General features: G+C 45.9%; 1 protein-coding gene across 7 annotated transcripts in view; it reads right to left on the bottom strand.

Moving 5' to 3' along the window:
• The window catches only part of TSGA10 (testis specific 10), a 200730-nt gene that overhangs the window by 135406 nt on the left and 39001 nt on the right, over window positions 1-26323 (bottom strand). For 6 of the 7 annotated variants that reach the window (XR_012159883.2, XM_073352435.2, XM_073352463.2 and 3 more), the window contains 7 exons: window positions 21086-21141; window positions 10550-10718; window positions 8606-8716; window positions 7588-7773; window positions 4709-4918; window positions 2527-2729; window positions 2063-2167 (listed from right to left, as the gene is read on the bottom strand). Coding sequence is in view for 6 of the 7 variants with exons in the window: in XM_073352435.2 (XP_073208536.1) it covers window positions 2063-2167; window positions 2527-2729; window positions 4709-4918; window positions 7588-7773; window positions 8606-8716; window positions 10550-10718; window positions 21086-21141 (1040 nt within the window). In the remaining variant the exon portion in view is untranslated. The remainder of the gene's footprint in view (window positions 1-2062; window positions 2168-2526; window positions 2730-4708; window positions 4919-7587; window positions 7774-8605; window positions 8717-10549; window positions 10719-21085; window positions 21142-26323) is intronic. The other variant, XM_073352455.2, reaches the window with a different exon arrangement.

Below are 26323 nucleotides of genomic sequence, written 5' to 3'. Positions count from 1 at the left end.
CCACGAATTTTCAAAGAAAATGACTAATGGCTCTGCAATTACATCAGCCAACTCCCTCAGCACCCTTGGATGCATTTGATCTGGACCCATGGACTTGTGCATGTCCAGCTTTTCTAAATAGTCCTTAACTTGTTCTTTCATCCCTGAGGGCTGCTCACCTCCTCCCCATACAGTGTTGCCCAGTGCAGCAGTCTGGGAGCTGTCCTTGTCTGTGAAGACTGAGGCAAAAAAAGCATTGAATACTTCAGCTTTTTCCACATCATCTGCACAAGGCTAGGACACATACCCAATGCACTAAAGAGAAATTGTTCTGCACTATTAGAAATATTTATCTGCTAGAAGAAATACTAAGCAGAAGATTCTTTTGAACTTCTCTGGTGGTTCCTCAGACCAAAGCTAAAAATTCCATAATAGAGAGGGTAATCCCAATCTCTCTCGGCCAATGTTCTCTTTCTTGCATTCCTCAGGGTTCTGCAAGAGCTATTGCGGAGCACATAATGGCTGCTCTAGTTCCCTACAGACACCGCAATATGTGTCTCTAACACATTACTTTCTAAAACTACTTCATTGTCTGGATTATGAAAAATACTATAAATGTTATTCTATTCACTTTACTGTTGCCAAATGTCAGGATTTCCTGATATAAAATATGCTGCTGGCTGTGGTACACAAGGAACAGAACCATACCAGTAGATTAATGCAATATAAAACAGTATTAGACAGATGTTGGAGGTATGTTGTTCACAAAATGATTTATTAAAGCAAAGATTCTGATTGATACATCAAAGGTTCAGAATTATGGACTTTAGGAGAACTTACAATAACTGTATTAGGACTAGTTTACCATACTATCCTCATTTTATCAAATTATAATGTCTTCTAGAACAATGGCCCAAAATTGTGGGGCATGTCCCCCAGGGAGAGCATGGAGGAGCATTCAGGGGGGCGCATGGTGGCACCCAGACCAGCCCCAAAAGGGGCAGGGAGGGAGCACTACCCAGCCCCTCTGCCTCCGCCCAGCTCTACCCCTAGCTGCAGCTTCACTTAAGCCCTGCTCTGCCCCCAGCCCAGCTCCGGCCCCAGATGCAGCTTCACTCCGTCCCCTGCTCCGCACCCCGCCCAGCTCCAACCACAGCCACACCTCCACTCTGCCCCCTGCTCAGCCCAGCTCCATCCCCAGCCGCAGCTCCACTCCGTCCCCTGTTCATTTCCAGCCCAGCTCTGCTCTCATTCCCTCTCCACTCCCAGGCCAGTTCTGCCTCTCGTCCCAGCTCCTTTCCCATCCCCAGTTCTGCCCTCAGGTTCACCTTTAGCCCCAACTCCTCTGCTGAGCCAATTGTGCAGTATGAGGGGAGGTATGGACTGATTGCATTACTGGGGTAGTGGGAGGGGATGCAACAGGAAAACTATAGGAGAAGCTGGTGAATTGTCATTGTTTTTGAAGATTTTTTCAAAATACTTCAGAATTTCCTGTATTCCTTCCCCACCCCTCTATATTCCCATTACCTCTAACTCCTTTCCTCCTTCTCTTCACTTTCCTACTCTTCTTTCTCTAGCCCGCCTCTCCTCCATACTCCTTTTTCCTCTACTTTATTTCTTTCTCCTCCTTTCGACTATCTTTGATCAGATTAGCTAGCACTTCCAAAGTAAAGGTGGGGAGGGCGTCAAAAGAAAGCGACTGAACTGTTAGGAGGTTGTTTTGTTTGAAAAGCACTGGTATTGATCGATTAGGATACAAGTGTTACAAACTGATCTATTTTACATACTATAGGAGCATTATGGGTAACAGTTTTTCAACTAACATTTTCCAGGTTTTAAACTAACTTTTTGCAGATTTTGCCATGGCCTCAGTATCAAAATAAATATGGACCTTGATTGGACTGCTTTTAATTAATTAATTTTACTGTGGCAGCACACAGGCATTGAACCTACATCCCAGGGTATTACCTTAAATACTCTGCCATCTTTCTTCTCAATTACTACTCTATTACTCTAACTACTATATTATACTTCATCTGAAATAATATGGGGAATTAGGAATAGTACAAAAACATACACTTGCCTTTCAAAGCGCTCTGTCCCCAGCTGCCTTTTGGTGATATCTAGCTCAGACTCTAGCTGAGTTGTTGTATTTCTGAGCTGGGCAAAATCTCGACTCTGGATAGCACTGTAAAGTACATTAAATTGTCATTTGATTCAGAAAAAAGGGGCAATTATAACCTTCCAAATATATCAATATACACAGCTGATTAGTTAGCAAGGGCAGCATTAGAGTGCAGTTCACATAAACAGTTTTAAAAAGGAGTTAAATAAAAATCTAAAGGGGAAACATTATATGGTACAGCTGCTGAATCAAAAGCAGGTATCAACTCTTGGACTTCTTCCATTTTTAAAAAGTTATTCAGGTACTCTAATTGTTCAAAAATGCAGGTAAATAACCAATATATGTATATACATCCAGAAGAGAGACAAAAATCACTTCTGCTCAGATAATCAAATAGTTTTATCTCTTGGTTATTTACTCACAGTTTATTCTCAGCCAGAGAAAGCTGCTCTTTAAGAAGCTGAATTTCAGATTCCTTTTCTTGTTTGGCTATCTGAGACTGAAATTCTTTCTCTCGGTTGGACACCAGCAAAGATTCCAGGTTTTTCATAGAGATTCTTTCATTAGCGAGTTGTTTCCTCAGGAGTTCTACTTCAGAACGAGAAGACTCCCATTCATTCTGCAGCTGAAAGACATAGATTTACAGGTTTTCCATTTATACCTATTTAGCCTATTGACCATTCTTTAATATACTGTATTAATTTAAGATTTCAGGATGGCTGTTGAAACGTAAATCATCTTTCCGGGTCTCAGATGCCCAACTTTCTACTACCCAGCAGTCAAAACCTCCAGTTCCCTCTCCCCTCAATAACTTTCACATGCAGTTCTATATAGGTCAATACAAAAATCTGCACCACACTGAAAACTGAAAGTTTGGAAGCAGCATGAAGTTAATATGAAATCAGTGGTATAAGGCATACTGTAATATGAGGAATACTGTAACAGTATTATTCATAATCACTTTAATTCATAAAAATTTCCAATTTTGAATATACTTCATGCTGCCATAGAATTTCCAGTTTGTTGCTGATTTTTGCAATGGAATGCTGTAGAAAGTAGAGGCCTGTGTGGCAGAGTACACATAGCTTTGGGTAAAGCGTACGTTAAACGGGTGCAAAGCTAGAGACAGTTTCCCAACTTCTGTCCTTCCTCCAAAAACTCTTCCCAGAATCTAATATACATTCAAGTTGCTTCCTTCTTTTCTGCAACTTTTCTCCCTCTCCACAATCACTAACAGCCCTCCTACTTGATGAGCTCATGGAAGGATCCAGCAAGTCTGGTAATCTCACATTACATCTCAGACAGCTTCAGTCAGACCTCATAGAGAGAGGGTAGTCAATAGGCAGACCACGGGCCTAATCCGTAGAGTCCTGCAAATCCGCAGCTATTCGCATTATATCCGTAGACCATTTTTGCGGATCACGGATTGGATGCATATACAAATTTTGTATCTGCATAGGGCTCTACTAATCTAGATTGCCAGATGCTTTTGAACAGACCCCAAAATCTTTTTATTTACTTATCATAATTTTTTTTAATTATTATTATTTTCTCTGAAGTCTGGGCCTTGACCAAGAAATTTGGATCTTGACAAAAAATAATTGACTATCTCGTCATACAGTATAAGGCTTCCCCCGCACATATCTGAGTGTCCACTTTGTTCTTTTGCTGGGGGCCTGAAGGACATTCACCAGCTCACTGCTGCGGCAATGTGCTGGCTATCAAACTTAGATATACATTTGTAATTGTTGCTACCTACCCAAGCCATACAAAAGAAGACAAAGGCGGTGGCTTCTCCTATCGGAAGCATCTCAGAATGTATTGCACGCTTATGATATGAAAAGCCTGCAGAACATGCAAGATTTGACTAGAACAATTGACCTATAGCCCAGCAAAGAGACTACCAGACCTCACAATGTTATCTTCAAAGGTAGCGGGTCTGTTATGGAGGAGAAAAAAAGATAAAGGAGAATGCTGGAAGTCAGGGAAGAAAAAGAGGAATGATCTAGTGGTGTTGGGAGGAGGGACAAAAATAAAGAAAGGCTGAGACAGGGAATGACACAGAGGAGGCATTATACTGAAAATATTTGAGTAGTATGACTAAGCGTCCATATTCTTCAGTTTATCCAGACTGAAGCTTTTGAAGTTTGTCTATCACCAACTTTAACTTCACAATGCTTGTGAAAATCAGGGCCAACAAAAACATACTGTAATTATTAAGCATACTAAATAACCTTATGGACAAGACAGCCTATACTGTACATCCTACAAGAGTCAAGTTTGGGCATCTCAACATTCCTTCTGGGAAACTTCTTTGTTAGCAGCCAGCTACTCCAAAGGAAGATGACACCAGGTGTATGGATTTAAAATCCAAGGCTCACACTGTCAAAAGTGACGAGTGATTTTAGCTGCCTCAATTACCAAGCTGTTCAATTTAAGACACCTCAAAGGGGCCTGATTTTCAGAGTATCTTCCCTCTTCAATGTCATCACCAGTTCCTTCTGAAAATTTAGACCCAAGGCACTAAAAAAAAATTCTCTCTTATAAACTGAAATGTAATTTTCACATGTAAACTATTCTTCCAGTACATATTATTTTACATACCCTTTCTACTTCTTGTGCTGTGGAGTTTAGCTGCCGATTTAGTAGCTCTTTGCTAGAGTCTAATTTAATACAAAGCTCTTGTGTAGATGTGAGATCTGCAAGTACAGAGACTTTCTCCAGCTGCACATTCTGAAGCTCCTCTTCCATTTTCATAAGAGACTTGTTTATGGTAGAAATCTGTGACTTGTAGGCTTTTTCTGTTGTTAAGTGCTGCCAAAATGAATGGTCTAAGTTAAGTTTCAGAGTAACAGCCGTGTTAGTCTGTATTCGCAAAAAGAAAAGGAGTACTTGTGGCACCTTAGAGACTAACCAATTTATTAGAGCATAAGCTTTCGTGAGCTACAGCTCACTTCCTCAGATGCATATCGTGGAAACTGCAGCAGGCTTTATATATACACAGAGAATATGAAACAATACCTACTCCCACCCCACTGTCCTGCTGGTAATAGCTTATCTAAAGTGATCATCAGGTGGGCCATTTCCAGCACAAATCCAGGTTTTCTCACCCTCTATCACACTATCACTAACACACTATCAGAGGCTCGTTCACCTGCACATCCACCAATGTGATATATGCCATCATGTGCCAGCAATGCCCCTCTGCCATATACATTGGTCAAACTGGACAGTCTCTACGTAAAAGAATAAATGGACACAAATCAGATGTCAAGAATTATAACATTCATAAACCAGTCGGAGAACACTTCAATCTCTCTGGTCACGCAATCACAGACATGAAGGTCGCTATCTTAAAACAAAAAAACTTCAAATCCAGACTCCAGCGAGAAACTGCTGAATTGGAATTCATTTGCAAATTGGATACTATTAATTTAGGCTTAAATAGAGACTGGGAGTGGCTAAGTCATTATGCAAGGTAGCCTGTTTCCTCTTGTTTTTTCCTACCCCCCCCCCCCCCGCCAGATGTTCTGGTTTAACTTGGATTTAAACTTGAAGAGTGGTCAGTTTGGATGAGCTATTACCAGCAGGAGAGTGAGTTTGTGTGTGTATGGGGGTGGGGGGGATGTGAGAAAACCTGGATTTGTGCAGGAAATAGCCCAACTTGATTGTCATGCACATTGTGTAAAGAGTTGTCACTTTGGATGGGCTATCACCAGCAGGAGAGTGAATTTGTGTGGCGGGGTGGAGGGTGAGAAAACCTGGATTTGTGCTGGAAATGGCCCACCTGATGATCACTTTAGATAAGCTATTACCAGCAGGACAGTGGGGTGGGAGTAGGTATTGTTTCATATTCTCTGTGTATATATAAAGCCTGCTGCAGTTTCCATGATACGCATCTGAGGAAGTGAGCTGTAGCTCACGAAAGCTTATGCTCTAATAAATTGGTTAGTCTCTAAGGTGCCACAAGTATTCCTTTTCTTTTTGGTCTAAGTTAAGTAACAATTTGTACTGAAAATTATTTAACACTATCCAAAAACCTGATCTTATTAGAAAACAATCCATACTGTTTTTGAGAAACTTCCCATGGAAAATGAAAAAAACCCTGCACATTCTTTTGTAAAATGTCAGAACTTCTGAAAGATTCTAGAGTAAGTTTTAAAATAAACTTTTCACACCCCTTGTATCAAATAATTTTTAAAAAATCTTGTTTCTGATCATAAAGTTGTCACTGACATTTTGGAATCCCTGTTTGGGATTTTGCAGTGCCTGTGGAGCAGATATCTTCAAAATTCTGCTTTCAGCCCTCCATTCATTTTCATAAGAGAATCACTTATCTGAACAATAAAATAAATCCCATCTTTTATGTATAGAAAACAGATTGAAAAGGAAAAAAAAGATCAATGAGTAGTTAGATATTGTGAGTAATACTTACACTGCTGTCACTCCCATGGAAGTGACCAAAAAAAATCACGCCAAAGAAACATTCCCAAGATGACAGCCACAGGTCTTCTCACTAACATCCTTGCTTAGGGCGAGCACATCCTGGTATGTCCATGGGCAGCGTGTGAACCCCAGCCCTGCTCCTTCCACCCGCCCACGGCCCTGCCCCTTCCACCCCCACCAGAGCCCAGAGTGCTCCCTGCCCCCAGTACAGCCAATGCCCCAGTCCTGCCCCAGGCTAGCCCCCTAGCCCTGGAGTGCCGGGAAGGCGGGCGGTGTGTGGCCCCAGACTCCCCAACTCCGGAGTGCTGGGAAGGCGGGTGGCGTGCAGCTGCAGTCCCCCCAGCTTCAGAATGCAGGAGGGTGGGCAGTGGCTGCAGTCCCCCCAGGCCTGGAACACCGGGAAGGCATGAGGCCACAGGCTCCCCAGCTCGGGAGGACAGGCAGCCCCAGCCCCTCAGCCCCAGAGCATGGGAGGGCAGGCGGCGCGCCATCACAGCCTCCCCAGCTGGAGCAGGACTGGAGCGGCTACACACAGGGAGCAGGGGGGTGGGGTCACGCCTGGCTGTTTGGGGAGGCACAGCCTCCCCCAGCCTATGCGAACTGCCACCCACGGTATGTCCCAATCTGAGGAGGCAGTGCCAGTGTCCTGGCCAGTTCTAGTGGAACTGGGGTTTTGTCCCAGTTTTCCTGGATCACCCGAACATTTCGTCCCACATTGTTAAAGGTCTATAGATGTTGCTACACTCAGCATTGCAACTCCTAACTGATTCAGGAGCCTAAATCTCATTTTCAAATGGGAATTAGGCACTTAGGAATCTAAATTCCGTCAACAGCCTCCTAAATCTGTGGCTAACAGTATTCCAACCCATGCTACTATAAGATACAATTTTATGAAGAATCCTGGACCGTATTGTGTCTTTTATCCCACCTGTCTTTGAAGTAGGTATTATACCAAATCTTTAAACAACTGCAGAGTTAAGATATTGCCAGACATTGTTTAGGTTAGGGGGATTTATTAAGATACTATGCCACCTTACTTGCTCAATCTCTGTTTCAAGGGACTCCATTCTTTCTTTCAGCCTACGGCTCTCAGACTCTGTATTGAGAAGCATCACTCTGACAGAGCTGCAATCTCCCTCCGCTTGGTGGAATTTTGTTTCCCAGCTTTCTGCCTGTTCACTGGCTCTGTGGTAGCTCTCCGAAAGTTCACGGTTCTGTCTCTCCTAAAATACAGCATCTGATTTTTTTTAAACTGATCTTCTGCATTAAGTGGGACAAAATAAATATAGGAAGCATAGTATCTAAAGGGATGACACAAAGAGTCTGCCCTTTCAGCCAAGACATCAAATAAAAGGTTTCGCAAGAGGCAGAATGTTTTGTATCTGCTTACATTTATCTACTAGCCACATTTTTAAGTTAAATGATAAAAATGAATTTCTTCAATACGGTGATATGCCCCATTCATGTTTTAAATTAAAACTTCCTGAACAGACACAAATGATTGGAATAATTTCCCTATTCCTGCAGATAAATGATTTTCAACTCTGTATACTAAATCCTAGAAATACCATTAAATTACAAGTTTTAACATTTATGGAATATTATTGGAATAGTTCATAGTGAGAAAAAAAATGTGGTGAATTGTTACCACTTCATAGACTAGTGCCAGCACTATCACTAATGGGAGTTGTGTGGCCCATTCTGTTGTGTACAGCACTCCCCAAAACGACGGAGGCAAAGAATACCATGGGAAGCAAACAGGTGACTGAGTTCAAGCATTCACAAAAGTCCCTGGACAGTGAGTAGATGCTACATTTCAGTCACTGTTGATCCAATCTGGTATTAAACCAATGATCTGGAGATACAAGACACCCAGTCCCTGCATCATGTAGTATCCCATCTTATGAACGTCAAAAAAAACGAACAAACCAAAAAAAACAGTAAAGTACACTTCTTGCCTAATGCTTGCCTAATGCAAAAGTAGTAAAACTGCAACTCAGCTTTTGTTACCTCTGTAGCTTTTTCTATCTGTCTCACCTACATGCAAACACTTACTATAGAATTCAATGTGCTCTTCAATCTGGCAATATCTGAGCTTGAATCCTGCCCTTTCAACTTCATATCATCAAGCTCATTCTGACACTTTGCAAGTTTTTGGTGTAGAATCTGTGAAGAAAGATATAGTTTTTCCACAAGGTTAACACTCTTTATGCCTTTAGTTTCTTATTCCATTTTACTAGCAGGTAAATAGTGAATATTGCTTTGATGCATAGTTTTTTTATGGTTAAAAGTTGCAAAAAAAAATTAAACTCAAACATTTCAGCTGTGCAAACACATCAGAAAATATTAACATGATGATTACACTTCTAGTTAATCTTCACAGATTAACTTTTATAAAAAGTTTAAGAGGACATTTGAATCTGTTATAAAACACAACATTCTGCAAAAAACATAGTTGGCTAATGTAAGACAAAAACAATGATTTATAAAAAGGTGCGGAGGTAATTGGTACTAAAGTTCTTCAGCAAAAAGGTAGGGGAGAAGAGGTCAGCTCTTTGATAGGATTTTACAAGGTTCTGATTTATTTGTGAGACACAGTCCAGGATAAAACTGTTCCATAGGGCAAGAGCAAAATTATTAAAGCTACAAAGCACTTCCTGTTGGTCCAATGAAAGTTGGCCAATTATAAGATGCTGGCTTTCTTCCTTACTTCCAACTGCTTCCACAGGCATCCTGACTCATCACTGCAAAGAAAAACCTGGAGCCCTGTAAAAGTAACTAGAAACAAGACGGAACAGCAAGCTTTGCTGTCTCTGTCAGTTGGTCTACACACAGAAATTACACGAATTAACAACACTAATAACACAGCCATTTAAGAATGTCCACAGAAGGATGGGTTGCACTAATTTAACAAAATCAATTCAGAAATATATTTAATCAATGCAATTTCTGAGGGCAGATTAGGCCTACGTTAAACCACTGCTACTTAAGAGAAGAAGAAACAGGAGCCTCCTTCAGCTACTATCTATCAAAGCTATCTAGCACAAGCAAAAATAACTTTGCAGTGAAGGGGAAGAGAAAAACACTGAATGCTGGAGATGTGCTCTCAGCCATGGAGGAAATGGAGTTCCAGAGATTCATAGCCCCTCTAAAGAAATCATTGGAAGTTTACAGGCGTGAGCAAAAAGGCAAGAAAGAAGCAAGGAAAGACAAAGACAAGAAGGCAGACTCTGAGGAACAAGACAAGAGCAGGGAGGAGGAGAATGATGATGATGATGAACGGATGGAGGAGAAGGAACAAAATGATGATGAAGAGGAGGATAACTGAGCTTCCTAGAGAGACAGACATGCACACAGATTGGGCTCTCTTCCTAGGGATATAAATACTGTAAATAAAAAGAAAGAATGTCAACAAGAGAAAAGAATAAAACATTCAAGACATCAGATGGAGAAGACCACCAGGTGACTGAGCAACATGCCCAGAAGAGTGAACCAAGTTACAGGAAAGCATCTGCAGAGCAAAGAGGACAAACAGGCAACAGGGGAGAAGACGACCAGACATGAGGGAAGCATGTGCAAGAGAGAAGAGGAGCAAAAGGAACAGAACACTTGGGAGGGAAAAAAAGAATGAAAGATGACAGTGTAATACTTACTTTTAAAAGGACAAAACATTTGTCACCTTAAAGGCAACTAAAATACTAAATACTTTCTTAATATTACTTTTCCATGTAAGCAACTGGTGTAGTGGCTCCTCAAGATACCTCTCTGTGATCCACCCTATGAAAAAATTTGAGAATCCCTGACCTAGAAACTTATTTCACACCATTTGCAGATGAGATGTAGGAGAAAACAGGACATGACAGGACAGAGATGAGATTAGAAACCAGTCAGATGATCTGAGTTTAGTTCTTTTGCATATAATAGCACATAAATTACATGCAACACTTCGGGAAATATGCAATTTTACCTTTCAGCCTAGGTTTTTGTACCTAGATATACCTGATTTTCCTTCTTAACTCTATGAAGTTGCTCCTGCAACTTGTCATTCTCCTGAGCTAATGATTCTCTGTCCCTGCCAGTCTGAGCAAGTTCATCATTGGTTTCATCCAGTTGTTGACGCAATCTGGTGATATCCTCCTTACAGATGCATAGAGCTTCAGTAGACTGTCTATGCAGCAAATAAGACAGAATGTAATAAGCATTTCAATATAACAACAATAATTAACCTAACAAGAGACATATTTCCAAGGAGTCAAAGAGTTTACAAATAAACATTAAACAAAAAAACAGTTATAAAATAGAAAGTCACTTTTAATAAGATAATTAACTACAAATAATTTATTTGTTAACACATTTAGATTTCAGTGGCTAGTGGGATACAGCTGGGCCAGAGAGCAGCAGGAGAGTGATTTTTTTTTTTTTTAAGTAGCTCCACATCCCACAGGAGAGTGATCTTATTGAGTGCTGGGAAGAGGGCGGGCACAAGCCTGCCCACTGCTAAAGGCCTCTCCCGCAGCCAGTACTCAACTAAATACAAAGGACAACGAAAAAACAGAATAGGAACAGGTGTGGAGGTCAAAGGGCCAAAACTAAGGAACCAGAAGGGGACACTGAGCAGAGAACCCTGGACAGTGCCCGCTGCTCCTCAAAAGCATCCAAGGAGCCACCCAGAGGAACTCTGCCTGGATGCGTGAATGGATAAAGGAACGAAAACAGGCCCCACAGTTGCAGAGCCCCCCCTCAGCCAACCTACTCTCCCATGTGTATTCAATGAACACTTTGGCTACAGCTAGGAGGAGGTTGACAAGGAGGTCCCTCGACTTCATGAGACCATGGATGGGGTGTGCATAAATAAACAGGTGCAGGGAAAAGTGGAGCCAGAACCTCAACAAGAGATTCTGGAGGAGCTGGAAGAGGGGCTGCAACCTGGCGCACTGCAAATAGACATGCGCCAGGGTCTCCCTCACACCGCAAAAAGGGCAGGCGCCAGGAACAGGGGTGACCACGCTAGGTACATGCCCATGGCTCCATGAAGGAGCCACCAGCTAATGTCCCCAGCGGGCCATGGAACCAAGATGGAATACAGGATGGCCCACCAGGGTCCCTCAGCCTCTACAGCTGGTAGAAGGTCCAGCCACTTGGTGTCGGGGTGGGACATGAGCATAGGGAAGTGAAAAGTGTGGAGCACGAGCATGTAAATATGGTACCGTGGCGCGGTTCGGAGGCGATCCGGCTGGAAATCACACAGCCGGCTCGGGGTACAAAGGAGTGGGGGCTGAGAGGGCTCACATGGCAGGGGCCTGATGAAGAGATCCGGAGGGCCTGGGGTGAGGGGCAGGCAGAGGATACCCTCTCATAGGACTCACTGAAGGAAAGACCGAGAAGTGGGCAATAAGGCTGCCTCCATCTCCCAAAATATGCACCGGGGGAACCAAGGGTGGAGAACCCCACGAGCCAGCCGAGCACATAGGGATCCAACCAGTCCCCCGGTTGTAGTCCAGGAGGTCTCCGATCCTGGTAACTTCCTCCAGGACCAACCTCTGGCGCACTGAGGGCGACTCTGCCACCTGCACATGAAGATGAAGATTGTGTAGCAGGGGTTCTACGTGGAAATCTGCCCCCCTCTGTGGCCGCCATGGACCTAGTCACTGAAACCAGCTTCCAGGTCTGGAGGAGGTCCTGGTAGAAGACCGGCAGCTCAGAGAGGTCTCACAGAAGACCTCTCGGACAGAGATAAAAAAGTTGCTGGTCATACTAGAGCCCTTGGAGGCGGCGGCGGAAGGCATGCGCCAACATACTCCATGCCGAGCTATCTGTACCATAAAGGAGTTTCTGTAGGGCCTGGAGGCGGAAGATATGGACCTGGTGTGCCTGTGCACACCTGTCGTCCCTCCTCCAGAGGAAGATGCAGAACCCCCGCAGAGACCCAGTGCAGCCCTGGACAAAAGAACTCCAGAACCAGCTTCTGGAGCCAGACCAAGAACCCTGGGGCTGGGCAGAGAGTGTTGAGCTGGTGCCAGAGCATGGACAAGACTGACTGAGCACCAGTGCCCTCCCCCAAAGGGAGAGGCACTGGAGCAGTCCTTCCCACCTTCGTAACCATTCAACCACCCTGCCCTCCAAATCGTGCCAGTTCTCCAGCGCAGAAAATTAAAACACCGAGATAGAGCAGTGGAGCTGCGCCCCACTGAATGGCCTGAAGTGGGGGTGGGAGGGAGCTCGCCTGCCACCCGGCTCCGACCATCAGGCCAGAGCTCTTGACCCAGTTGACCTGGGCAGAGGAGGCCGCCGAGTACATAGCTTGGCAGCCCTCCACCCACACCAGGTCTCCCGGATTCTGGACCACAAGGAGCACGTCATTGGCATACGCTCACAGGACCAGCCGCATCTCTGACTCACAGAGCACCATCCCCGCCAACCTCTTTCAGAGGAGATGGAGGAAGGGCTCAATCTCCAGAGCATACAGCTGGCCTGACAGCAGGCAGCCTGGACGCACTCCTCACCCAAAGTGGATGGGTTCGGTCATGACCAAACACTTCACGGAGGTGTACAGCACCTGGAGAAAACACACAAATCGGGGCCTGAAGCTGAACGCCTGCAGAGTGCCCAGGAGATACCCATGGTCCATCTGATCAAACACCTTCTCCTGATCCAAAGACAGGAGGATGAACAACAGACCATCCCTACACCCAAGCTCAAGGAGATCCCGGGACAGTGTAGGTCTGGTCAGGATGGACCACATCTACCAGCACAGACCCCAGTCGTAGCGAGATGGCCTTTGCCACAACCTTATAGTCCGTGCTGAGGAGCGAGATGGGATGCCAATTCCTAAAGTTGCGGAGGTCCCCGCTCTTTGGAAGCAAGGTTAGCATGGCTCACCTGCACGACAGAGAGGGGAAACCCACTCCCCAAGGGCTCAGCCCAGTCAATGACAAGGTCCAGGCCAAGGATGTCCCAGAACAATCAGTAGAACTCCACGGTGAGCCTGTCCATGCCCGGAGATTTATTGGTGGGCTTCCCAGAACTCAACCAGAGTGAGAGGCAGCTCCAGCCAGTTGTCGGACTGGCTGTCAGGAGGTCATTGCAAAGCACCCTGCAGTCATTGGAGTCGGTTGGATCCACGGAGAAGAGGCTGGCGTAGAAGGCCCTGGCCCTCTCACGCATCTCCACTGGATCCATGAAGGGGGCGCTGTCCTCCGCCAAGAGGCGGATGACGTGCTTTTTCGCCCCCCTCTTTTTCTCCAGGGCGTAGAAGAAGCAGGAGATGGATGCAGAATCAAACAAAAGCACCGCAGGACTGACACAGGAGAGTGATAGATGGGAAGTATATAAACCCCAGGATGATCAGAGCCTTATTCCCTGTGGACTGAGGAGAGATTACTACAGGTTAATTAGAGCACCTGGAACCAATTAAGGCCCTGCCAAAGACCTAATAAAAAACCCTACTTCAGTCAGGTGAGAGATGGGAAGGAGAGCTGACTCTAGTTTGAATTAATACTGTTGTTAACCAGAGGATCAGAGCACCAGGGGAAGGGAAACCTTGCTCAAGCAGAGCAGAGGGACTCCCCAGTCACAAAGAATCGAGAGAAACCCTGCCCAAGGGGCGAGAGGTCAGGAAGCCTGAGAAGCTGAGGGGGTAGTGTGGGAGCTAGCCCTGGGGAAAGAATCACAGCTTCAAGTGCTTAGTCACTGTCCATAGGGCCCCTGGGCTGGAACCTCAAGTAGAGGGTGGGTCCAGGTCCCTTCCCTGCTCCCTTTCCCTCTCCCACCAGGACACTAGCAGAACCATCAACACCCAAGAATAGGGGCAAGAGGCAGCACCCTGACCCAACACATGAAGGAAAAGCGCAGGACCCACCATAATAGTATCGGCCATTTGCCACATGTGGTGTTAGGAGTGGGATTCCGTGCTGTGGACTTAATCCAGGGTAAGCCAAAACCATCCCAGCTCCAAGATGGATGATGTGGTCAAAACACCACTGTAAGCCACAGCGGCCCAGTAGGAGGCTACCTGGGTCCAGGCAGCTGCCCAACAGGAGGCAGTATGCCTGCAGCAGGAGACCAATCATCTGCTGATGAGCCAGGCTGCCCAGGACTAGGCCATGCTGCAGGAAGTGGCGAACCAGATGAAGAGCTGAGCTGAGCTGCAGCTGCGACGAGACACGGTCTGTATAAGCCAGCACCTGCCTGCAGAAAATGATGCGGGAGGATGATGTGGAGGTGTGCCTCCTGACCTTCGAGAGGGCAGCCCTGTGAGAAGCCTGGCCCTGAGATCAGTGGTCTGGCATCCTGGGCCGGTTCCTGTGTCAGGAGGCCCAGAAGACCTACTACGATATAGCCGCGGAGGCTGCAGCAGACTACCCCAGTTGAAAGCAGAGATCCTGGCCAGCTCTGAAGTAATGACGGCGTTGCGAGCCCAGAGGTTCCATATAGTGAGGACAAGGCACCATGGTTGCAACTGTTTGACCTAATCCACCTGACCTGGAAGTGGCTGTGCCCTGAGGCCCTCAGCTCTGAGAAAATGAGGAGCTTCTGCTGCTGGACCAGTATACGAAGGGGCCACAATCAGGCCTCCAAGCCAGAGTTGGCCACAATGACCCTTCCACCTATAACGAGTTGGCCACCCTTGTAGAGAGACAACTGGCAGCCTGTGAATTGTTCCAGATTCCAGGGGAACCATAACTGGAAGGAAGCTGAGGAGCAGCCTGAGGCCCTGAAGGGACCGGGGGACTTGGAGGGAGAGAGCTGGGGGAGCAGGCCAAATAGCCCAAGGCAGAGGGTGACAACCGGGGTAAGGTATCAGTGTTACCTGTGTGGGGAATTGGGGCACATAGCAGCCCAGTGCTCCAACAGGGAGGAGCCCATGCAGTGCAATCTGGGGGAACATGGGAAGCGATGTAGCCTAAAGCGGCCTGATGGGGGTTGCAATGACCCCACGTGGGTACACAACGTCGGTAAAAATGAATGGCATAGCTTTGGTGGATTCTGGAAGTGCTGTCATGCTGGTTTCGGGGAAGTTAGTGGGGCAAGGCACAGGAGTAACGTGTGTCCACGGCATGGTAAATTTCTTCCCCATAATCCCAGTGCAGATTGAGTTCCAGGGGAACACTACCAAGGTGACTGCAGGGATGGTCCCCAGACTCTTCTACCCTGCCTTAATCGGTAGGAATTTCCCAGGGTTTGAGAACCTAGGGTTGGAGAACCTACCCTGCCCAGTAGAGCTAGGGGAGGGTAGCAACCCCCGGGCTGAGACCGAGGTAACCATGGATAGCCCCACCTGAATTTTTGTCGGATTTGCCCCAGAATTATTTTCATCCCCTGAGAAGCCCCAAAAATGTAGTCCAGAAAGAAAGGCAGATAAAAAGTTAGGATCCAGGATTTGGGCAGGGAACCAGAACTCCCTGGTTGGTAGGTAAACCCGTCTGGGAGGCCAGGAGACAGCTCTGACCAGTTTGGATCCAGAGGCGGTCCCCAGCACCAGTAGGAGCAACCCAGGGGGCAGAGTTGAAACCAATCCCATAAAATTAGGCCAGATCAAGTCCCGTATGCGAGAGTTTCAGGCAGGACCAAGCCTACGACCTGCTATATGCAAACGTGAGGGAGGAGGTAGTGGAGGTAAACAGCATGTCCATGGAGGGGAAAAATCAAAGGCCCAGGGCCGTACTATGTGATCAAACACAATCTCTTGTACCAGGTAGTGCAAATACAGGGGGGGAAGTAAAGCAGCTCTTAGTACCACGGAAGCACACAAGGGAAGTGTTAGAGCTAGCGCACAGCCATTTATTTGGGGGACAGCTAGGAGTAGATTAGACCCTGGATAGAGTCCTAAGGAGGCTTTACTGGCCAGGGGTATGAGCGGAAGTCCAGCGCTATTGCGCCTCCTGCCCAGAATGCCAGTTTCACAGCCCTGAACCTTATTTACAGGCCCCATTGGTGCCCTTGCCTGTTATTGAAGTCCCTTTCGAAAGGAGAGCCATGGACCTAGTGGGCCCACTAGAAAGATTGGCATAGGGCCATCAAAGCATACCTATCATCCTTGACTATGCCACATGGTACCCAGAAGCCATTCTGCTAAGAAGCCCCACGTCCAAGGCAATAGCAAAATGACTGCTCCAGGTTTTTGCTAGAGTGGGCATCCCTAAGGAGATCCTGACCAACCAAGGAACTCCCTTCATGTAGAAATTAATGAAGGACTTATGTATCCTAGTCTGCAGCCAGGCCCTGCAGACCTCAGTCTACCATCCTCAAACAGATGACCTGGTTGAGCGATTTAATTGTATCCTCAGAAGCACGATCCAGAAGGTGGTGGCCCAGGATGGAAGACTGGGATACTCTTCCATTGTACCTGATGTTTGTGATATGGGAGGTTAACCAGGCATCTACTGGATTCTCCCCCTTCGAGCTACTATATGGACACCACCCACGCAGCATATTAGATATGGCCAAGGAGGACTGGTAAGAACAGCCCAACCCAGGGAAGAACATCACTGAGCACGTGGCACAGATAAGAGCACAAATAGCCTGAGTGACCCCCATAGTACGAGAGCATTTGGAGAAAGCACAAGAGGCCCAGAAAACCTATTACAACCAGCGGGCAAAAGTACAGAGATTTCCATTCAGGAGAACGGGTGATGGTGCCGACAGCAGAAAGCAAGCTCCTGGCCAGCTGGCATGGGCCACGAGATAGTGGAAGTCATTGAGTTCGTGGACTATAACGTAAAGCAACCAGACCACCAGTAGGCCAGAGCAGATCTACCACATCAACTTACTGAAACCCTGGTGTGACTGGGAGACAAGTCTGATCACCCAGGGAGCTCCACCCCAGGCAGACGATATCCTTCAAACTAATCGCGGAACAAGGAACAGAGGTCATTGATATGATCCAGCAGAACCAAGATGTGTTCTCCATGCAGCCAGGCCGTACAACAACGATCCAACACCATATCGTCACCTGTCCCGGAGCAAGGGTAATGATAAAACCATACCGAGTACCGATGGCAAAAAGGGAAGAAATTAGGATGGAAGTAAGGAAGATGCTAGAACTCAGGGTTATTGCAGAATCCCACAGACAGTGGTCCAGCCCTATTGTCCTAGTCCCCAAGCCTGATGGCACCCTGAGGTTTTGTAAATGACTTCCGGAAGTTGAATGAAATATCCCAATTCAATGCCTACCCGAAACTGCGCATTGATGAGCTAGTTGATCAGTTAGGCAAGGCCCAATACTTGACCATCCTGGATCTGAAGAAAGGCTACTGGCAAATCCGCCTGGCTGAGGATGCCAAGGAGAAAACCGTTTTCTCTATACCCAATAGCCTCTTCCAATACACCGTCCTCCCTTTCAGACTCCATGGGACCCCTGCAACATCCGCGCTATCCTGTCATGTGTAACTTGTCGCTTAAACCAGCCTCTGCACTTGCTGACTGGAAGGTTGCTAATGTAGCACTGATTTTTAAAATAGTCTTCAAAGGCGATCCTGGCAGTTACAAGCCTCTGAATCTAACTTCAGTACCAGGCAAATTGGCTGAAACTATAATGAAGATCAGAATGATCAAACAGATAGATAAACGTGATTTGTTGGGGAAGAGTCAACATGGCTTTTGTAAAAGAAAATCATACACCACTAATCTCTTAGAATTCATTGTGGGGAGGGTCAGCAAAAGTGGACAAGGGTTATCCATATGCTATAGTGGTTATAGACTATCAGAAAGCCTTTCACAAGTGCCATCATCAAAGGATCTTGAGCAAAGTAAAAAGTCATGTGATAAGCCAAGGTCATCTCATGAATCAGTAAGCAGTTAAAAGATTTAGATAATGACATAGAGAGTACACTTATAAAGTTTGTGGATGATACCAAGCTGGGAGGGGTTGCAAGTGCTTTGGAGGATAAGATTACAATTTAAAATGATTTGGACAAACTGGAAAAATGGTCTGAAGTAAATAGCATGAAATTCAATAAGGATAAATGCAAAGTACTCCACTGAGGAAGGAACAATCAGTTGCACACATACAAAATGGGAAATGACTGCCTAGGAAGGAATACTGTGGAAAGGGATCTGGGGGTCATAGTGGATCACAAGCTAAATATAAGTCAACAGCGTAATGCTGTTGCAAAAAAAGCAGACATCATTCTGGATGTATTAGCAGGAGTACTGTAAGCAAGACATGAGAAGTAATTCTTCCGCTCTACTCTGCACTGATTAGGCCTCAGGTGAAGTATTGTGTCCAGTTCTGGGTGCTACATTTCAGGAAAGATGTGGACAAATTAGAGAGAGTCCAGAGAAGAGCAACAAAAATTATTAAAGGTCTAGAAAACATGATCTATAAGGGAAGATTGAAAAAATTGGGTTTGTTTAGTCTGGAGAAGAGAAGTACATAAAAGGTTGTGACAAGGAAGAGGGAGAAAAATTGTTCTCGTTAACCTCTGAAGATATGACAAGAAGCAATGGGCTTAAATTGCAGCAAGGGAGGTTTAGGTTGGACGTTAGGAAAAACTTCCTGACTGTCAGGGTGGTTAAGCACTGGAATAAATTGCGTAGAGAGGTGGTGGAATTTCCATCATTGGGGATTTTTAAGAGCAGGTTGGACAAACACCTGTCAGGGAGATAATACTTAGTCCTACCTTGAGTGCAGGAGACTGGACTAGATGACCTCTCAAGGTCCCTTCCAGTTCTATTATTCTAAGATAGGAAACAAAGGGTAGGAATAAATGATCAATTTTCACAGTGGAGAGAAGTAAGTAGTGGTGTCCCCCAGGGATCTGTACAGGGACCAGTGCAATTGAACATATTCATAAATTATCTTGAAAAGGGGGTCAACAGTGAGGTAGCAAAGTTTGTAAATGGTACAAAATTACTGAAGAAAGTTAAGTCCAAAGCAGATTGTGAAGGGTTACAAATGGATCTCATAAAACTGGGTGACTGGGCAAGAAACTGGCAGGTGAAATTCAATGTAGATAAATGCAAACATTCCAAAAAGACTAATGGATAAATTACTACACCCCCTGGCAAGTATGCCGCTGCCTATTTAGACGACAGTCATTCATAGCCCTGTCTGGGAGATGCACCTAGGAAAAGTAGAAGCGGTGCTAGATGTCCTCAGACAGACCAGCCTCACCGCCAACCCTCCCAAGTGTGTGGGGGGGCTAACCAAGGTCAGATACCTTGGGTACGTAATAGGAAGGGGCTTGTTGAAACCCCAATGGAACAAAGTAGAGGCAATACAGGATTGGCCCTGACCAGTCTGCAAAAAGCAAGTCAGAGCATTTTTAGGGATAGTGGGGTACTATCGCAGATTCATCCCTCACTTCGCCACGAGCGTCTGGCCATTGACAGACCTGATGAAAGCTCGGGGCACAGATATAGTAAAGTAGACCGATGTGGCGGAAGACACATTCACAGATTTAAGGACAGCCCTTTACAGTCATCCAGTGCTCATAGCCCCAGACTTCAAGAGGGAATTCCTCCTAGAGATGGATGCCTCGGAGGTAGGGGTAGGGCCCATCCTTTTGCAGATGGTGGAGGAGGATGAGCACCCAATCCTGTAACTCAGCCAGAAAGTCTTCCCCAGGGAGGAACAGTAAGCCATCGTCGAAAAGGAATGTCTGGTGGTTACATGAGCCATGAAGACTCTCTGATATTACCTACTGGGGCAGCAGTTCACCCTCATGACGGACCACACCCCACTCCAGTGGATGCACAGAAGCAAGGAGAAGAATGCAAGAGTGACCAGATGGTTCCTATCCCTGCAACCCTTCCAATTCCAGGACAGCATAGGGCAGGAAGCCAACACAGCAATGCTGATAGCCTTTCGCGACAGCACTGCCTCTCATCCTAAGTAGCTCAACACCATGGTGTTGGGGGGGTGGAGGGAGATTGAGCAGAGGGCAGCAGGAGAGTGATAGATGGGAGGTCCCAGGATAATCAGAGCCTTCGTCCCTGTGGACTGAGAGGTTACTACAGGTTAATTAGATCACCTGGAGCTAAGTAAGGCTCTGCCCGAGGCCTAATAAAACCCCCTGCTTCAGTCAGATGAGAGAGGGGAAGGACAGCTGACTGTAGTTTGGAGGAGTACTATTATTGACCAGAGGATCAGAACACCAGGGAAAGGGAAACCCTGCTCAAGCAGAGCAGAGGGACTCCCCAGGCGCCGAGGACCAAGAGAAACCCTGCCCAAGAGGAGAGAGGTCACGAAGCCTGAGAAGCTGAAGGGGAAGAGCAGGAGCTAGCCCAGGAGAAAGAATTACAGCTTCAAGTGCTTAGTCACTGTCCATAGGGCCCCTGGGCGGAGTAGAGGGCAGACCTGGGTCCCTTCCCCACTCCCCTTCCCTCCCCCACCAGGGCACTAGCAGAACCATCGATGCCCAAGAATAGGGGCAAGAGGCAGCAGCCTGACCCATCACACAAAGGAAAAGCACGGGACCCACCATAATAGTGTCGACCATTTGCCACATTTGGCTAACAATGCAATATTTTCACAGATTTTATAGTTATCAAACTAAAACCTCTGTGCTGCTATAACCGGAATCTGAGACTTACTTTGATGATTGCTCCATCTCAGAAATGAGATCCTTCAAACCCAAAATGGTTTCTTCCTTGAAAAGAGATAAAAAGTTCAGTAAACCTGTTTCTCCCCAGTTAATAAAAGGATTGAGCAAAATCAGAAATACTGCTTTTCTTCTGGCTCAGTTAGCTCTCCAGCTTGATGTGACTGTCTACATTGAAACTCATTCTGGTTTTGCAAAACTTCACCATACATTTTATAAAGAATCACTATGCCAATAGTATACAGTACTTTGACTTGGCCAGGACTTGTAAAGGTCTAATCACCTACTTGCCACTGGGGAGTGGAGGAACCAGTAATATTAGATTCTGCAAAAGTTAAACTTTTTTTTTTTTTAGAACTTACATTTCTTCATCCTCCATGGTTACAAAGATAATCTCCTGAATGTGAACCAAATGCTAGCAGATACAGTGTGTCTTCCTAAGACAGCTGACAATTAGCTCCATCTTCTCATAGCTTTCCTATAGTGCAGCTAAATGAAAACTAACTAGAGTGTCAGCTTTTACTGTTGCCATTTAATTCTGCTGACAGCTGGGAAAGCAGGGATACCAACAAGAATCCAATCAATTTCATTCTGCTGCAGAAAGAGACAGGCTGGGAAAGAAGGCCCAAAACTGGATGGAGACACTTTCCCATATTGGAGCAAAATATGATGACCTGGCATGCTGATTCACTGATACAAATTCATTCACGATTTAGGGGCCACATTCTCTTCAAAGAGAAACAATTCTTAAATGAACAATTCTTTTTCATAAAGCTTTAATGTCAGGAAAGTTGTTGCCTATGCTGGCTATCCTGTTAGCTTACAGATCATTCTGCAAGGTACTGAACATCCTTAAAATGATTTAGATAAAACTGGTGCAAATCCCTGTGTAGACAACTTTATTATACTTTAAGAGTGATTTATTTCAGTTTAGGTTAAACTGATACAAAATCAACTTAAACTAAACTGAACACTTCAAAACTGAAATAAGAGTGTCCACACACAGGTCTGCACCCGTTTTAATTAAATCAGTTTAAATTCATACCTTAAATTAAACCAGTGCAACTTTCTCATGTAGACAAGCCCTTAGAGTGCAAAGGATGTTGTTATTCAGACCTAACTGCAATAATAGAGGGCAATGCAATTTTGGGCTGAATAAACAAAGCCACAATTCATGGGAAAGGCAGGAAATAGACCCTTTCTATATGGCTCTGGTATAAACAAAGCAGGAATAAAAATGTTCAGCTCGTCAATCATCCTTTTGGTAATGAAGTGTCGAGAACTGAAGGGCGTTTAGAAGAGAGCAATAAAATGATCATGGTGCTGGAAAGAGTTAGAAGGAAAGTTTAAAAAAGAGATAAATATGTAACACTTGGTTACGTAAAGCTAAGGTGTTGATTGTAGTTCAGACATACTCCTGCGAGCTTTACTTGAGACTAGCATTGCTAAAAGTAACTGTGTAGAGGAGGTGGTATAGGTTTCATTGCCCCACTTTGAAGAGAGGGTTACTCACTTTGTGCAGTAACTGAGGTTCTTCGAGATGTGAGTCCCTGTGCGTGCTCCACTTTCAGGGATTGTGCGCCCTACACCTATAGTTGGACAATTTCGACAGCAATACCTGGCTGGGCTGCACATACGCTCTCCCTTTCTCGCACCTGCAATGGCAATTAACTAGTGCTGTGCAGCCCCCCCGCCCCCAGTTCTTTCCTTACCATAGAGGATTTAATTATAACTCTGAAGTAGGGGGAGGGTAGTGGAGCACCCACAGGGACTCACATCTTGAAGAACCTGTTACTGCATCAGGTGAGCAATCCTCTCCCCTCCCCCCCCAGCAGAGTCCCTGTGGGTGCTCCATTTTAGGTGACAGTAGAACAGTGCCCCTCAGGGGAAAGGAGGGGCTTCAGAGTTAGGCCTGAATGGACGATAAGACCATGTGTCCCAACCGAGTGTCAGAGGCTGAGACCTGACCAGTGATGCAGTGTTAAATGAATGTGTGAGATGTCCAAGTAGCTGTGTTGCATATGTCAGTAATAGTCACATCATGCAGGAAGGCAACTTGTGTCTACTTGTGGAGTGTGTTCTAACACATGAGGGGGGTTATAGGTCATGTTGTTGGTAACAGAGCTGAATGCAATCTGAAATACATCTGGAAAGTCTGAGCTTAGAGATGGGTTTGCCTTTGGAGCGGTCCACGGTGGAGAGGAGCAATCTAGGAGTTTTCCTGAACAATTTGATCCATTCAAGATAAAAGACTAGCGCCTTTCCGATGTCCAGGGCATGGAAAACTGCTTCTTGCCTGTCCTTGTGAGGTTTAGGGAAGAACGTGGGAAGATGGATAGGTTGATTGATGTGGAAGGAAGAAAGGACTTTAGGCAAAAATTTGGGGTGAGGTCACTGATCTTGTTTTTGGAAAAAACTGTATAGGGTGGTCCAGCCATAAGAGCACCAATTTCTCCCACGTCTCGCAGATGTGATGGCGACTAGGAAGGCCACCTTCAAGGAAAGATGTAGAAGAAAACACATGGCCAAAGGTTCAAATGGGGCAGTTGAGAAAGAGAAATCGAAGCACTAAAGTCAGGTCTCATGGGGATGTTGGGCCTCTGGGTTCTGGGTAGAGGTTGCATACTCCCTGGAGGAATCCTTTGGTAATTGGGTGAGCAAAGATAAACGCCATCCACTGTGTCATGGAATGTTGTAATGGCTGCCAGATTCACCTACAGTGAAATCATTAAAAGGCCAGATTTCTTAAAGTAGAGCATGTAGTCCAGGACGACTGGTATGGTAGAGGTGGTGGCGTTGATTTGTTTATTTAGGCACCACATGTGGAATCTCTTCCGTTTGTGGAGGTATGCAGCCTGTGCAGTGGGCCTTCTGCTGTTTAGCAGGATGTCTTTAACATCCTCAGAACAAGTTATCTCCTTGCCCTGGAATCATTGAGGAGCCAGACTGAGATGGAGCGACTCCAGATTTGGATGCAGAGTCTGACCCGTGTCCTGAGAGAGGACATTTAGAAGAAGCAGGAGGAGACATAGGGGGCATGATGACATCTGTTTCAGGTGTGGGTATCAGGTTTGTCTGGGCCATGCTGGTGCTATCAGGATGACTTTAGCTGCATCGATTCTGATCTTGTGCAGAATGCTGGACAGCAATGGGGCAGAAGGAAAAAGCGTACAGGAGGGGTGCGTGACATGAAATGAAAAATGCATTGCCGTTGGATCCTGATCCCGATCCCAGTCCCACTCTGGAGGAAAAAGCTGGACATTTGCTGCGGGTTTTTTGTGGCAAATAGGTCTACTGCGGGGAACTCACATAGTTGAAATATGACTGGACCATGCAGGTGTTGATTTCCCACTTGTGGTCGTTCAAGAACCTTCGACTTAATGCATCGGCTGTGATATTCTGAGACCGAGGCAGGGAGGTGGCTGGTTTGGTGACATTGTGTTGTATGTACCATGTCCAGAGTTTTATGGCCTCTGTACAAAGGGAGTGTGATCTCGCTCCTCCCTGTTTATGTGGAACATGCAGGTTACATTGTCCATCATTATCTGTATGTTTTTGTCCTTGATCAGAGGCATGAAGTGGGCACAGGGATTGCGAACTATGCGTAGTTCCAGTACATTGATGTGGAGTGTTGATTTGTAAGGAGACCATCTTCTCTGTACTAGGCCATAAGAGCTTCTCTGTACTGTGAGCTTGCCTAGATGAGCACTCCACCCCAGAAGAGGGGCATCCGTTGTGATTATCAATTCGGGAGGAGGCTGAAGGAAAGGGACACCTGTGCAGATGTTGTGCGGGTGACTCCACCATTGTAGCGAGTCCTTGACCGTCATTGGCATACTCAGAATTTTATTCAAATTGTGTTTGTGTGGCCTGAACACTGTCTTGAGCCAACTCTGCAAGCAGTGCATGTGCAGCCTGGCACGTTTCACCATGTACGCGGTTGCCGCCATGTGACCTAGTAACTGAAGACAGGTCCTAGCCAATATCCTTGGGCTGTGCACCGATGTATTGATGAGGTTCGTTAGAGCGGTGAATCTCTGAAAAGGTAATGAGGCGGTTGCTTCTAGAGAATTTAGGTGCACAACGATAAAGTCTAGTTTCTGGACTGGCATCAATATGGACTTTTGGAGGTTTATTTGTAGACTGAGACTGGTGAAGAGCGATATTGTCTGGTGCATGGCTGCGACAACTTCTTCCTGAGTGTCAGGCTTGATTAGACAGTCATCTAAGTAGCGGTATATCGTGACCCCGTGCTGGTGAAGGTGAGATACTGCCACAGCAAGGACTTTAGAAAATGCCCAGGGAGCCATGGAGAGGCCAAAGGGTAGTACTGTATATTGGAAATGGTCCTGTCCCAGTACGAATCAAAGAAATTTCCTGTGTGTAGGGCATATAATAATGTAAAAATATGCATCTTGCAGGTCAAGGGCTGCAAACCAATCCCCTTGCTCCAGTGCTGGAATGATTGTAGCTAACATAACCATCCTGTATCATTGTGTTCTTTGTTCAGCTTCCTGAGATCGAAGATGGGTCTCCATCCTCCAGACTTCTTTCAGGTTAAAAAATAATGGGAATAGAAGCCCTTCCCTCTGTGATGTATCAGGACTGAATCTACCATGCCCATTTGTAGGAGATGCTCTACTTCCTGTCTCAGGAGGGGCTCATAAGAGGGGTCCCTGAAGAAGGATGGGGAGGCAGAGTGGGTAGAAGGGATGGAGAGGAACTGATGGCCTAGCTAGTCTTGATCATTTCCAGTAAACATCTGTTGGAGGTGATGGGTCGCCAGTTTGGATAGAATGGTGTTAGACAATTGGTAAAGGGATGGTTGGTGGGAGGTAGCGTTGGCAGCAAAAGTTGGAGGAGGTCTGGCAAACCCTCGGCCAACCTTCAAATCTGCTGTTTAGAGGTTGGTTGTTAAGATGTGGTGGCTTGGGCAGAGCTTAGTCTGCATCTGGGTGGTCTCTGTCTGTGCCTCTGGTTATCGTATTGTCTTGGTTGCTGTGTGTACGGGGCCTGTCTGGGACACTGCGATGTATAATACCTGCCTTGTTTGCGTTTTGTTGCAGGTGTACAGATACCAAGAGACCTGATCATGGACCTCGAATCTTTCAACAAATGGAGCGACTTGTCAGTCTTGGCAGTTAACAGTTTTGGACCCTCGAACAGAAGGTTCTTTACCTTGGACCGTGGCTTGGACCTCCCTAGGGAAGCCTTACAGATGAAGTCAAGA

The sequence above is a fragment of the Lepidochelys kempii genome, chromosome 1 (genome assembly GCF_965140285.1).
Source record: "Lepidochelys kempii isolate rLepKem1 chromosome 1, rLepKem1.hap1, whole genome shotgun sequence".
Lineage (NCBI taxonomy): Eukaryota > Metazoa > Chordata > Testudines > Cheloniidae > Lepidochelys > Lepidochelys kempii.
Note: the sequence above shows the minus strand (reverse complement) of the source record. Positions and strands in the feature narration are given on the sequence as shown.